Raw genomic sequence first — 15,938 nt, forward strand, 5'->3', positions numbered from 1 at the left:
GCAAACATCCCAAAATCAGGGTTGATTAAAAATTATATGTAGAAAGTTAAGGAAAAGATTAACTTCTTTAATTTCTTTTTCTAATAGAATGCTAAATATTAGTGTTAAAATGTCTTCATAAAAAAGTGTTGAATAAGGTAATTAAAATTTAAAATAGAGCTTTGGTATGACTTAGTAAAAATAAAGACTGTTTAGTCCGGCATACTAAATTGTGACAAATAGCATCATTAATAAGAGATAGTTTAAAAAAGTTATTTGAAGGGGCAGCTAGGTGGCTCAGTGGATCCAGAGCCAGAGCCAGAGCCAGAGCCAGAGATGGGAAGTCCTGTGTTCAAATGTGGCTTCCGATACTTCCCAACTGTGTGACCCTGGGCAAGTGACTTAACCCCCATTGCCTAGCCCATACCACTTTTCTGCCTTAGAACCAATATACAGTATTGATTCTAAGATGGAAGGTAAGGGTTAAAAAAAAAAAAGTTATTTTGAGGATCCCCCTTTCTGAATCTGTGATAACTACTTTGAAGGAAATGGGCCACTTTCCATGTCCAAGAGGTTCTTATCCTTAAAATTATTGTGATACTTTTATGTTCATTTGAGATTGTTTATCTTAAGGATGCTACTATGAGAGATTTTTTTTCTTGTATTCTTATAAAATAGGTATATTTGAAAACCAAATTATAAACATATAAAATAAATCAAAGCAATTTAAAAAGGAAAGGTTTTCTTAATGTGTAACTTTTAAAATAAGAAATTTATGCAGCAGAAAATGAATTATTTAAAATAAAACATCTGTTCATAAAACTAAGAATGTTATGATTAGTTTGTGACAAGTAGTTTTGCTTTTGGTTTTATTTTTCAGTAAATTTAAGCTGGGCTAAAGTTGAAAATGATGGAGAATTTATTAGTGCACCAGAGGAACTTAGTAATCAATGTATAAAGGAATGTTAGGTTTCAAGTTTTTGTGTCTGTTATAACTGCTTCCTTTTCTTATCCTGGAATCTGTAATTGACATTTCTTTCTTTCTTGAATATATTCCACTAAGTTTAGGATTATATTTTTGTATTTGTGTCATCTTCTGTTCATTTATTTTTTTCCACTGGGCAAACTTCCTAATTTCTCTCTTTTTTCTGTTATATAGAATTGTACTCTTAAACTCAATAATGACAGCAATGAAAATAAAATTATATTTGTTTGGCTTATAAAATATATTCACAAATAATTCAGCAAGTATTTATTAGTATATATAAGGACTTAGTATATATAAGGAACATAAACTATGAATGTTTTTTAGTTGCTGGTCTCACATTAATATCATCATATACAATAACTATGGTGAGCATCTCTGCCAAGAGACTTTTATGTTCTTTTGTTTTTAGGCAGGCTAGGGCCAGTGGTTTAGAAACTGGATTGCTTGCTTAAAAAAGGCATGGAGGAAAAATTGGAATTCAAATGGACAAATGTTTGACTAAAAACTGCTCTTGTGCAGCCTTCTATGAGTTTAGCACCAATAGTGGAGAGTTAACATATCACTGTTATTTTGGGCTCTTCTGAGGGATATACTACTGAAAAATTCTCTAGTTCAAGGTTCAATTGAATTCAGTTGTGTTAAATTTTTATTAAAATAGCAAATTTTAATAGAAAATGGATACTTCATTAGTTATGTTTTAACTACTCTCAGACTTTTACAAGTTGATGATATAAGACTACTCCTTGGCCAGTTTTGCCAGGTATTTAGTCATTTTTCAGTCACATCTCTGAGTCTTCATGATCCTATTTGAGGTTTTCTTGGTTAAGATACCGAAGTTGTTTGTCATTTTGTTCTCCAGCTCATTTTGCAGAAGAAGAAACTGAAACAAATAGGATTATGTGACTTTCCCTGGGTCACACAGCAAGTAAGTGAGATGAGATTTGAACTCAGGAAGAGAGGAGTCCTCCAGACTCTAGGCCCAGCACTCTATCCACTGGGTCACCCAGCTGCTATTTGCTACTTATTACCTGCCTGAGTTTGGCCCAGCTAGATCTTAGTTTTCTCAGGTATAAATTAATGAGTATTGGGTGTTCTTAAAGGTTCCTTCTAGCATTAGGTTTTATGACCTACAGATCAGAGGAAGATTTGTACCTAGGAAGTGGGAAGTGAACAGATATTAGCATTTCAAACAAATGTCACTGTTATAGGTTCTTGAGCAGTCAAGTAACACCTGTTCATGTAAATATAATATTGTTTTTTTTTAACATGGTATTTTAAAAATAACATTTACCTCTGATATAACTAAATTATGGGCTAGAAAATGGGAAAACCTAGGGGGTAAGGAGACTTGTTTTCAGACATAAGCTGACTAGAATGCTTGTAGTAATAATGATTTAGGGAAATTTAAGGAACATGTCAGAAAGATGAATCCTTCCCTTTATCTTTGATAGCCACTGCTTTTTTGGGGGTGGGGGAAAAGGGGATCTTAGGCACTTAGGATAGTGTTGTCACTGAGGAAAATGTAATAGTTACATCATTTTAGAGTTGAAGACTACTTGAGAGGCCATGAAATCTAACTTAATTCAATAGGAATTCTCTTCAACATTGTAGCATCATCCAGTTGGAATCTTAGAGTCCATTCTGTCCAATTCACATCTAACCATGATTCCCTTACAATATCTCAGTTACATGAGTATGTAATATTTGCCGTAAAGACCTCAAGGAAAGAGTGAATTACATCTAATCTGTCAGGAGTTTTTTAGGTCTAGATTGGAGTTTTCTGTAACTTTCACCCATTATTTCTAGTTCTGCCTTTTGTGCAGCTGTGGTGGTATCATGTACCCTGACAGAAATTTTGTCCTTTAACCAATCTTCATATGACTTGGAATCAAGGCCCCCACCCCATCCTGATTGATTGTCTTCTTTTGGATGCTCTCCAGTTTATCATTGTCCTTAATAAAATGTGGTGCTCAAAATTCAATGTAGTACTCCAGTGTGGTCTGACTTAATCTCTGCTTAAAAACCTCAAGTGATAGTGAACCCTCACCTCATGAAGTAGCCTGTTCCACTTTTCAGAAGTTCTGATGATTAGAAGCTTTTACTTCAAGGAACAGAATTCTTTTTTTATGTAACTGCCACTGCTAGCTTAGGGGTAAGAAGAAAAAGCGAGATATTAATACATTTCAGTTCTCCAAATACTGGAATGGAAGTATTAGTTTTCTTTTGCCCTCAAGACTGACAGCTGACCCTTCCCATCTTTTCATTTCCTTCTAAGCCAGGTTTATCTTTGAACTCAGTAACAGATTATAATATGACAAGGTTTCCATTCCTCTTAACAATTTTGTTTTAGTTTTCCTGTGTCTAGGACTAAGGGTAGTAGTATTCAACATGAGGTCTAACATTGGGACTATCCCATTTTTTTGTTCTGAACTCTGCCTTCATTAATATATTTACTTTAGTATTTCATCCCTCTCCCTGAACTCTTGATACATTGTTCACCCACAATGTATTCCACAATTCCACAAACATTTTTGATAGACACTAGGTTTACAAACATGAAAAACAGGAGTCCTTTTCCTGGGGAATTTATATTCTTTTGGGACATATGTAATATATGCTTAGATAATAGACATACACATAAAGTGCTATAAACAAATTTGAGGCATGTGAGAACTTTGAGCTTCTTGAGTGAGGAAGGGAAGCAGTTGTATATTATGGAAAAATCCTTTGGGGGAGGACTTTGAAGAGGAGCTGCTTTGAAGATTAAGATTAGGAAGAAAGGAGTACAGTCCCTCATGGGGATCCCTTAAGTGAATTCTCAGAGAATAGTTTAGTTAAGTTAGAAAACCAGGGTATAACAAGTCTTAGTGGAGTTTTAAACTGTAATAACTTCAGAATTATGAATATTACAAACTTGTTAAAATAAAACAATATTTGAAGGACTATTTAAAATGTAAAAATATTGATATTATAATTTAGTGTAACCACTCTGGTGCTATAATATATCACTTTTAAATCACTAAACTTTGTAAAAACTTGTCATCAGCTGTTAATGACTGAAAGGATTATGTCTATAATTCTAGCCTGAAGATCATCCAAAGGGGGAAGTTTTGATGCATACCTACACTTTACCAGTGTTAATGTGATCCTTCACCCTTTCAGAAGAAGAAAAAGTATAATAGAGGTTGATATATGAAGGTGACCAAAGCGACAGAGGAAGAGGACCTCCTCTACTGATATACAAAACTGTTGACCATGCAGTGTTTAATATTAGGGTATCCTCTTGTTAAAATAAAAATGAAAAAAAAATGTGCTATTCAGGATTCATAAAACTAAATGTAAAAGAAATTAAAATAATACTTTTGGTAAGGATATAGACTTTGTAGTTCTAAGATTATTAAAATTTAAAGTTACACTAAGACTTTTGGGACAACCCCATATTACAAGTTTGTAGGGGATTAATATGAAATAAAGGCAGAAGTTGTGGCTGTTTTGCCTAAGATCAATCTTTCTGTCTGTGAACAATTCTCCTTCATGAAATGGTTTCTTTTTCAATTCTTCATTCTTTTTCTGTCTATTGGTCCCTTTCCCAGTGTCTACAAATCAGCCTAGATCTTCCCTAACTTTAACCCTCTATTGGCCTTATTATCTCCCCCTCACTTCCTCACAAGTTGTATTAAATTTTTCTTTTACAGCCAAACTCACTTAGTGTGAGGGGGAACCACTGTACTAGCTAGCCACTCAAAGTGAAATTGGTACGACATAGAGATATAATCTTGAATTTCCAACTGCCTCTTGTTCATATCAGACTGGATTACCCACAGACATCTTAAACTCCACAAGTCTCGGACTGAAATTATTCTCTTCTCATCCTACCTTTCTTTCTTCTATCACCATCCTCTCAGTCACCTAGCTCCCAGCCTCAGTCATTCATCCTTGACTCTTCTACACCCAATCTGTTGGTTTTACTTTCACAATATACCTCTTGTGTGTGTGTCTCCTCTCTTAATACTGCCACTGTCCTGGAGTAGGCATTCATCTAGCATAAACTTCCTAATTGATCTTCCTTTCTTAAGTATTGCTATTTTCCTGTCTGTTCTCCACTTAGATGCCAAAGTAATTCCAAAATATTACAATTGCCTCCTACTTGGACTCCCTACCTTAAAATTTCTCTTTTACAATTCTGCCAAAATGATTTTTCTTAAAACCACAGTTTTTTTTTTCCATATCACATCTTTACTTGATATTCCAATGATTCCCTCTTATTTTTGGATTAGACTTCTTAAAATTTTTTTTGAAGTTTTAATTTTCTTTAAAAAAAATCCTTACCGTCTCAGAATCAATATATTGTTTCCAAGGCAGAAGAGTGATCAGGGCAAAGCATTTGGAGTTCACACAGCTAGGAAATATCTACGATCAGTTTTGAATCCAGGGCTTTCCATCTCTGGGCCTGGCTCTTCCTACAGAGCCATCTAGCTTCCCTTTATGTTAGACATTTTAAAGCTCATAGCATGACTTCAGCCTACTTTTTCAGTCTTACATTTTGTCATTTAAACTGCCAAAGTGGTTCTGCCAAAGTGGCCTTGGCTTTTCTTCATTCATATACAGTGTTCTATCTCCTGTATACATAAAGCGTTTTCTTCATGCTTAGAATACATTCCCTCCTCATTTCTACTACTATCTTCTAGGAACAGACAGGAGGAGAACCAACAGCACACTGTCATAGAAACAATGGGAAATTAAAAGTATCCTGGAATGGTCACGATCAGCTGTATAAGGATTGAGATCTTTCAGTTAATACTCATTGATTAGTAGTAACCTTTTGAGAGAATAGTTTGAAAAAAAGAATGAGGTTGGAAGTTAGATTGTAGCAGGTTGATAAATAATGTTTAGTGAATTGGTTCAACTATTCTTGAAAGCATTTTGGAATTGTTCTCCAAAAATAACCCTGCATATCTTTTGACTTTCACTAGGATTCTACCCCTAGAGGGCAAGGTCAAAGGGCTAATGAATGAAACCTATGTGTATAAGATTATTATAGCAGCACTTATCATGCAAATACCTGGAAACAAAGTTGGGGAATTGTGGAATGAACAAATTGTGGTATGTGAATGTAATTTACTATAAGAAATGATGACTTTAGAGAATACAGGAAAAAAAAAAACTTGTTTGAACCAATGCAGAGTAAAGTGAGCAAAATAACAATTTTACAGGATTCCTAAAATAATGTAAATCAATACAACTTTGAAAGACTACAGAACTCTGATCAATTTAATGACCAATCATGATTTCAGAAGACTGATAATGAAGCACATCCAGGTCTTGCTAAAGAAATGGCAAGGGGCTCTTGAAGGCTAGATGTGGCCTGCTGCTTTTTTTAAACAGCCCCAGAGCTAAAAATCCTTTTTCTAATACCTGTGAAGATTGATTGGATTTGGCTCTCCTCTGATTGTAACAAAGTAGGTACTTAGCTCTTCCTTGATTGTGAAGATTAAATTGTAATCCCTTGTCTATTTTTTAGATTTAATCCCCAAACATGTAAGCACGGTACTTAAAGTTGAGTGGGAAGCTCTGTCCATGTTAGATCTAATCACCAAAGGTGTAAATATCCCACTTAATCATGAAGTGGGAAATCTGTGACCCACCTGTGCCATAGAGGGTAATTAGAATCGACTAACTGCCTTCTGGGCAGTCCTAGAGCAGAGTATCAGCTGTGATTGGTAGATGTGGAATTAGGGGAAGTGACTCAAGAAAAAGGGTCTTTAAAAGAAAGAGACAAGGGCCTGAAAGTTGTTGGTTGGTCTTCTGGGAGTTTGAAAGAGACACACCTGGAGTTGAGTCTCCTGTAGGAAGCAGTTCTACTGGAGTTGAGGCTGTTAAAGAATCTGCTGATTGAATTGATATGTGGTGAGTGTAAAGGCCCTAAAGGCAGGTCATCTTGAGACTCCTTTCCCCTAGCTGGGGCCCTTGAATATGCTGCTCAGATGAAGCCAGAGCTCTCTCCCCCTTTTTTTCTTTCTCTCTTCCTTAATATATTTCCTCTATTGTAAAATAAACTACCATAGATTCCATTCTGACTTCAGTAATTCATTTTTGAGATTTAGTAACTAAATCCCTGGCAATCAATTAAATATTTTCTGTCCAACCATAAATTTAACATACCCTCATTTGAAAAGATTTAAAAAAATATGTTAAGCTAGTAGACTTATATAAAAACAGAGCAATTGTTCTATGGTTTGCTGACTCTTGGATTACATAGACAAAAATGAGATAGGTTTTGGGATATGTCCACTATATTGAAGTGTTTTGCTTATTTGTTTTTGGGGAAGAGGTTCAGTGAGGTATAGTGGGTTTGAGTTAGTAAATATTGACAGAGCTTTAATAAATGGCACCAATAAAATATTTTTTAAAATACAAAAATTCACAAGGAAGCACAGATAACAGTATTATTACTACTGTGGTTAAAACATACTATACATAACAAATCTAGTATTTCTTAGCCAAGAGACTTTACAGGTGTTTGAATTTGACACCCCTTCTTTATACATAAGGAAGCTGAGTCTCAAGTCAGTAACAGAGCTAGGTAAGTGTCTAAAGACCTGGGTCTTTATGATTCTAGATCCATCGCTCTTTTCACTACTTCATAGTGTATATTCTTTTCTGGTCCTTCTGTTTATTGAAATATTTGTTTTGCATTTAAATTTATAATAGAGAAAATTCCAAAAACAATTTAAAAAAGAAATTAGTGGTACTGAGATAATTTAAGTGCAGACATTTTTTTCTTAGAAGTTTAGCAGTGAAAAGGAGAGATAAGTGGGCAGTTAGAGTGGAGGCACAGACAAATGAACCTCCTTGTTTTCAAAGATAGGGGATATAAGTATGTAAGCATGAAGAGAGGAGTCAGTAGAAAAGGAGAGGTGGTAAATAGGAATAGGAAGGAAGGAAAGATTTCTAAAGGAGGTGGCATGGTGGTGTAGGTCATATCTGCTTGTTCAGTTTTAAGATTGAAATGAAGATTTAACAGTTAAAAAAGGTTTACTTAGTTATAGCAGAGAAAAGATATTCATCAGGGATGCATTAATTCAGCTTCTCTACCTTATTGTTGGCTGTGCTAATCTGTCTATAAGAACTCGAGGGAAGAGCTGATGACTCTTATGCTGCCTTTTTAGATTTACACCTTTGGGAAGCTACCGTCTTTTAAAGTTATTTTTCTTTATAGTTTTTCTGTCTAGGTATAAATTTGTCTACTAGTTCTACTCACTTTGCTCTTGTGTCAGTTCATACTATCCAGGATTCTCTGAAATCATCTCTTTCATCATTGTTTGTAGAACAGTAGTATTTAATATGCCATAATTTCTTCAGCCATTCTGCAGTACCTCTTCACTCCTTTCTTCAGGCAGGAGATTTGTGTTGTTTGCAGCTATCTCTCTTTCCTTATTTCTCCGTTTTCCCCCCGTTGAATTTGATATAGTTCTATCCCACTCTTTTTATGTGTTTATTTTCAGTCCTCTGTCCATTTGAGATGACTGAGATTCATCTGATATCCTCTCTACTCACCCTTTATATTCAATATTTGTATACTCTTATGTACTCTATAAGAAATGACAAATTCTATCCCCTGCTTCCTTCTTTCTCCACTAATATGTTTTCCTTTCTCTTTCTGCTATTTAAATCCTCAAAATGACTACAGGTTCTCTGTTTTTCTCCTTCAGTATTTTTTGAAGACTGTAAGGTTCTGATGAAGCACTTGCTATTATCCCCTTAGCACTATATCATTATCTAACTCCTTTCAATTTTTCAAATTTAGTTTTTTAGATTTCTCTGGCCTCCTGTGTTTATATTTCAGAGTTTCAGTCCTAGTCTTTTCATCAGATAAACTTCAAAAGTTCTCTTTTTTCACTGAATCCATGTCTTTTCCTGTAGAATTTTATTATTTGTGATTTTAAGCCTATGTTTTTTGTCATTGGAAATATGTATTTCAAGATCTCTCATTTATGGCAGAAACTGCCAGATTATATCATATATAGTCTTTTTCTTTCTTTAAAAAAATTAAGAAAATTTTTCCATGGTTACATGATTCATGTTCTTTCCCTTCCCACTTCTCTCTCCCCTCTCGGAGCTGACAAGCAATTCCACTGGGTTATACATGTATTATTGCTTAAAACCCATTTCCATAATTATTCATATTTGTAGGAGAGTGATCTTTTAAAACAAAAACCCACCAATCATATCTATATAAACAAGTGATAAATCATAAGTCCCTTGGGATTGTTCTGGATCATTGCATTCATGTGATTATTTGACAGTTTTAATTTCTTTATCTGAAAACTACCTATTCATATCTCTTGACCATTTGTCAATTAGGGAACGGCTTGTTTTTTTTGGTAAATTTGACTTAGTTCCTTATATATTTGGGAAATTAGATCTTTGTCAGAGTTTTGATATTAAATATTTTCCCCACTTCGTTGCTTTCCTTCTTTATGTAGTCTTTACTGTAGTTCTTTTGGTATTTGAACTACTTCTTTTTGGATTATTGTATTTTTCTTTGTGGGAGCTCTGGATTTTCATTATTATATTTCTGGGACTTTAACTTTCAGAATATCTTTCAAGAAGTAATCAGTGAATTCTCTTGATCTTCTATTTGCCTACTTTTCTAATAGGGCTGGGCAGTTTTAATTTATGATTTCTTGATATATAGTATATAGACAGTTTTTTCATTATGGTTTTTAGAGAGTTTGGTAATTTAAAAAAATCCTCTTGATCTACTTTTCAGGCTTAGAAATTCTTTAAATTTGGTAGTTTATATTTTATTTTTATAATCTTTTGATTTTGTTCTAATATTTCTTGCTGACTTTGAGTTACTGATACTAATCTAGTTTTCAGGGAGACTGTCTTGGTTAAAGTTTTTTCTTTGAAGCTATTTTCCACTTTTTTCTCCCAGACTTTTATTTCATTTTTTATTTCTTACCTCATTTCTTTTAGATACTCATGTAATCCTTATAGGAAATCATATTTTCCGTTTGCTTTCTTTTTTTTCTTTTTATTTTATTTTATTTTATTTTTTTAAACATTATTTTATTTGGTCATTTCCAAACATTTTCATTGCAAACAAAGATCATTCCCCCCCCCCCCCCCCCCCATAGCCAATGGGTGATTCCACTGGGTATCACATGTGTTCTTGATTCGAACCCATTTCCATATTGTTGGTATTTGCATTAGTGTTCATTTAGAGTCTCTCCTCAGTCATATCCCCTCCACCCCTGTAGTCAAACAGTTGCTTTTCATCTGTGTTTTTACTCCCACAGTTGATCCTCTGCTTGTGGATAGTGTTTTTTAGATCTCTGCAGATTGTTCAGGAACATTGCATTGACACTAATGGAGAAGTCCATCACCTTCGATTGTACCACAGTGTATCAGTCTCTGTGTATAATGTTCTCCTGGTTCTGCTCCTATCACTCTGCATCACCTCCTGGAGGTTGTTCCAGTCTCCATGGAACTCCTCCACTTTATTATTCCTTTTAGCACAATAGTATTCCATCACCAACATATACCACAATTTGTTCAGCCATTCCCCAATTGAAGGGCATCCCCTCATTTTCCAACAAACACGTGAAGACTATTTGGTGGAATGGGTGGAAGAGAATGAGAGAATAATTTGTTCTAATAGCCATGAAGGTGGCTGAAGCAGCTGCTGTGGAGTGCTTAAGAGTGTGATCAGACAAAAAAGACACCAAGGTCCACTTTACCTTGGGTAGTTGCCAGTTGTCCTTTACTTTTGTCTTACTACTGGACTTCTGATGACTTTTGAAAGAGAGAGTGAGAGTGAGCCCAGACAACCTGTGATGCTGTGGTCCTCTTTAAAGGATGAACAACTTACAAAAGTATCTCTTACTTGTTGACTTGCCCTGGGTCAGATGGCTAGTAAGTGAAAGTTTCCTCAGGAAGATACAAAGATAAGGAGATTGGCATGCCCTCTATTTGGCTTTCTAAGACCTTTGTAACCCAGCTTCTTCTGACCTTTCTCATCTTTGTACACCGTACTCCCCTCTACATACTCCATAATCCAGGGACATTGGTCTACTTGCTGTTTGAGCAAGACCTCCATCTCTTAGCTCTAGTTCTTTCATACTAGATCAGTGTTCTTTCTCCTCATTTCTGCATCTTAAATTTCATGGCTTCCTTTAAATCTCAACTGAAGGCCAGCCCTCCTGCAAGATCTTTTCCCATATCTCCTTAGTCATTGTGCCTTTTCTCAGAGATTACCCTCAATTTATCCTGTATTTAGCTTGTTTATTTACAGTTGTTTTCATGTTGTCTTCTCCTTTAGACTTTGAGTTCCTTGAGAACAAGGACTTTTGTGTGTGTGTGTGAGTTTGTTTGTTTGTTTTTTTGTATCCCCAATGCTTATAGTACCTGGTGTTTAATATAGTGCAGGTGTTTAATAAATGCTGTTTGATCTAAAGACTTATACATGTTAACTTGGAAAAAACACAGAACAATTAAAATGGTCAGAAAAACCAAGTCTTTCATCAGGAAAGAGAGAGTGTCCACTATTTGGCCTTCATCAGTATCTCTGACAGGATAGCCACTCTAGATTATCCCCTGAAGAACAATAGAATTTGGGGAAGTTCTATGCCTTCTGGAGAACTTGGTATAGCAAGCCTGCCTAGACAAACTGCAAGCAGGCTGCAAAGAGGTTTGTATTGTAGCCAGCAGCTGGGGTATGGGGGAGCAGTCAGCTACAACAAATACAAAGGAAAGAGTCTTAAGAGCTGGATTTCCTGAGAGATGACTGTAATACAATGGGAAAAGCTTTTAAAACAAATAACAGTACTCAACATTTGACTGTGTCTACTTCGGCACCCAAACTAGGGTCCCCAAACAGTTTAAGGTCTATAGTTCAGCCCAAAACAGGTGTGCCTAGTACTAGGGTTTCTCAAAGGGCAGGGGTAAACTTGGGGTGTCCAGATTTCAAGTTGGTCTATATACATACATACATACATACATAATTCAATCACTATAGAAACTCAGAAAAGTGTGTGTGTGTGTGTGTGTGTGTGTGTGAGAGAGAGAGAGTATATGTATGTATTGTTAATGTGGAATCTAAAAGTCCCCAAAACTTGTAGCTTAGAAAGATTTAGTGATTATTCCCCAGTTTTATTTAGCTTGGTGGTGAAAGCCTCAGGGTTTGAGCCTGTTCCTGTGAGAATCCACAATCCACTTCAGATGGGGGCTAAGCCCAATCCGAAGACCAGTGACTTTTCTAGTCTCCAGAAGCCTCTCCCAGTATTATCACACTTCCAGGGATGGATCTTCAGCTTGCTGATGTGCTGCCTACTGCGCCAGAGTCACTTTGTCTTGAAACAATGTATGTATGTGTGTATATATATGTATATATATTTTTTCTTCCTAGCTCCATTACATACTAGTTATGTAATCTCACTGGAGTGAATTATCTTCATCTATAAAATGAGGATAATATGCATACAAGTATTATCTGAGTAGCTACTTGTATAAGTGGAATAACACAAGTCCAAAGATAGAAAATGAAGTAATAAACATAAAATATTTTGTAAATCATCTATATATCTATATCTTTATATATAAATAAATGTGATTCTTTTAGTAGGTATATATGATATTGTGATGCATTGTTAGAAATGTAAAATATACATAATAAATGCTGTGTATTGGATCTGATTCTTTTTCTTGCCTCATTTTCTGATGACAAGCAGAATTGATGATACTTAGGAAAGAGCTTTGACTGTAGTAAAATTTTAGCAAATATTTTGACTAGATCTTTGATTTTAAATGGAGGTTTGATATCTTGCCCCACATTTTAACTGGTACTTTTGCTAATAATCTCCTAATTCTTTTTCTGAAGGTAGCCAAAATTGTTGTTACTTATAGTCAGAGTAGGGCTTTTAAAAAAAACCAGTATTTCATTCTCTATACAAATCACATACCTAAAGCAATCAACTGTAGACTGAAGGTACTTTGAAGGACAATCACTGTATCAAACTCAGAATCTGCAGCCTCCTCAAGTTACCAAAGATACATGCATCATATATTCAATATGAGACTTTGCTGCAAGGTTTCACTGCCACATGGGGAGCGCATGCTCTGTTCTTTATCTGGTCCTGAATGAAGACTGAGCTTTCCATTTACTTTGCAAATTATAGGTTGTAGCCTCAGGAATTGTTTAGAAGATAAAAACGTGTTTTTTCTTTGAAGAATCAAGTAGCATTGCTTGAACTTTATTCTTTGGTCATAAATTCAAGTGAATCTTTACTGACTTGAAGTGTACCAAAAAATTAAAGGTAGATAACTTAATGAAAAAAGAAGTTTGCTGTATTATTTTCAACTAGCTTTCCCCCCTTTTTCGGAAACCTGGAAGGCTGGCAAGGCTAGAATTAGCTTTACAGATGGCATTTGGCAGTGTACCACTAAGCTCTCTTCTCTTAGCTTCTTTTTCCTGTCTGTCAATTACAATATCCAATGGCTGTGTAGAGATAGAGAAATGGAACGACCACAGCTCATACGATTCTGTTAGGTTAGAGACGTCAGTGCTGCACTACCCACGGCTGAGTCAGTGACTGTGAGAAAATGAACTGAATTAATATCTAGAGGGAGGTTGCGTCTCTGAACATTAGGCAGCCTAAATAACTGAAACAGGATTATTGCACTTGGGAAGCAAAGAAACGGAATAAAAGCTAGAGGAGTTGAGTGTATGTGAGAGGAATAAGATTATTTTGAATGATTCAAAGGAATCTTAAGAAGATAATGGAAATATCAAGTGTGCTAAACTTTGCTAGTAATGCTCAAGGATGCTGACCTGGCTTTCACTGCTGCATTGTTTGAAAGAGCAGAGCTCCTTTGTGCTCTGATTTCAAAATTTTTTCCTTGCTTTTGTGTGTCTTCCTTGGCATGTTCAACCGGAAGGTGTGTATTCATTTATTTATTACATGATAATCTCTAGGTCTTAGTAAGAGATAAACAGGGACACCCCCCTCCCCCCCAATTTTATTTTGTTCACAGAAATTTTTGAATGCCAAAGGCCATTCTTGCTTTCACTTTAGTGACAGGTGATTTTAAAATAAATGGCATGTATTTTTTTTTTTATTTTTATTTTCTCATGTGTTTTGGGTGGCTTTTTGTTTAAAAATCTTAGTGGAATCTTCCTGTAACTCGAGAATATTAGATTTGGTAATCTTTCTGTATGAACACCATCAAAATTATTTAAGAAAGAGATTCATTTAGAATTTGTTTTTGCTGCATCTTTAAAACATCAAACTGGTGAGAATAAAGTAAATGAAATTATTTCTAAGGAGCAAAAGTCCTTTTAAGCATTTTCAATCAGTATAACCAATTATTAGTTAAAATAATGCTGTGCTTAATTAAAGAATAGAAATTATTGATCAGGTGGTTTGGTAATTGTCAATATGAAACAAAAAGTAATCTACATGTCATTTTTTTGAGCTTGCACAAATTAAGTTTATTTCAAAGATTGTAAATATAGTATTTTCAAATGGAGCAATTTATTTTACTGTCATGTTTTTGTTTTAATAGAGTGAGAAAATTTCTTATTTCAGAAACTAAAATAATTAAAAACTTTTTGGTTCATATTTAACCTCTTTGTTTTCTCTCATTCCTCTCTCATGTCTCAGGGACTACTATATTACTTGGTTATTAATGTTGAAAGGGCTTCTTTAATATCTGGTTTTTATTTAAATTTTGTATACTTGACTAATGGATGAAAAATAGCCTTCCATGTAATAGAAGAGAGTATCAGTGGCTATTCTCAAATTTGGAAGCATCTGTCAGTATCATATTAACTGTTGAGGCTTGAGTCTTCTAGGGTCACCTGATCTTATGTATATTTGCAAACTTTTGTTAAGAATAATATAACTAAAATAATATCTAAAGATAAATTTGTCTTCATTTTCTAAACTCTTCATTTAAAGCAATTATATATTCTTGAAAACTCATTTATCTGATTTTATGCTAGGTAAAGAACAAAAAGTGGAAATGTGGGGGTTACAAATTTATTAGAAAGATGGCAAAAGCAAGTATTAAACGGCTCCTCTGGGGGTTTTAAAGTTCATCTCAGCTGTGGGCTTGATAAGTTGCAGGTTGGACAGACTTCTGAACTCTAGAAGTTTCAATATTTCTTTGGTATTAGGGTCCACTTCAGTGATCAGAGTGGAGCTGTCAGGGACACAGTTACCCCCTCCTTTCTCATTCTTCCAATTTGTTGGAGCTACCTCTCACAGATCCTCTGTGGATCCACTTTATCAGATGAATAACATATCCAGTGATCTTATTGCAGAGCTTCTTACTGAGGATGTTCTTGTACTTGTTTGTGTGGAAGTTGTGGTCCAGGAGGGCATGGTTCTTTTCCTTTTCCATGATTACTTTTCTCAGAGTCTTGGTCTGAGTATGATTCTTCATATTGACTCTGGGTAGTGAAAGGAAATGATACTAATTTTTTCATCCTTTTTTATCCACCCAAACAATGCATTTAGTGTTTTGTTTTAATTCTTTGGTGCTTGGCAAAATTCCAATGGGATAGAGACCCCTAAGGGAGAAAAATGTGTTTTGTACCTACCCCATCTTTTTGTTCTCTGTTATGGTTCTCTTAAATTGTTCTTTAAGGGTGAGATATATTGCTGTAGAATTATTAGATGCATGGTGAAAATAATTTGTAAAAGATAAAGGTTATCATTGGGGGAAATAGAAAATAGAATTCTTTCATAAAGACTTGGATTGTATTGATAGAGTTTAATTTAATTTCCTGGTTTAACTAGTTTAATTCTAAAGTTTCTTTGAGGCCTGACACTTACAAAAAATCTAGTATTGACTCAATAATATGACCATTAAACAAATTTATTATTCTCCAATCCCTACACTCCCCTCCCCCATTAAATCTCTATAGGTTTATTTTGTTATAGGGGAAAATTCTTGTATAAAA

The 15,938-nt window shown here is 34.9% G+C and overlaps 1 protein-coding gene across 10 annotated transcripts in view; it reads left to right on the top strand.

Annotated features, from left to right (window-relative positions):
- BTBD10 (BTB domain containing 10) overlaps window positions 1-15,938 on the top strand; it is an 88,539-nt gene that overhangs the window by 33,610 nt on the left and 38,991 nt on the right. The window contains exon 1 of one of the 10 annotated variants that reach the window (XM_007497119.3): window positions 13,521-13,909. The exons of the other annotated variants lie outside the window; for them this stretch is intronic. Coding sequence (XP_007497181.1) covers window positions 13,785-13,909 — 125 coding nt within the window. The 5' untranslated portion in view covers window positions 13,521-13,784. Of the gene's footprint in view, window positions 1-13,520; window positions 13,910-15,938 lie in introns of those variants that run through there. 10 annotated transcript variants of the gene reach the window in all.

This window comes from Monodelphis domestica, chromosome 6 (genome assembly GCF_027887165.1).
Source record: "Monodelphis domestica isolate mMonDom1 chromosome 6, mMonDom1.pri, whole genome shotgun sequence".
NCBI lineage: Eukaryota > Metazoa > Chordata > Mammalia > Didelphimorphia > Didelphidae > Monodelphis > Monodelphis domestica.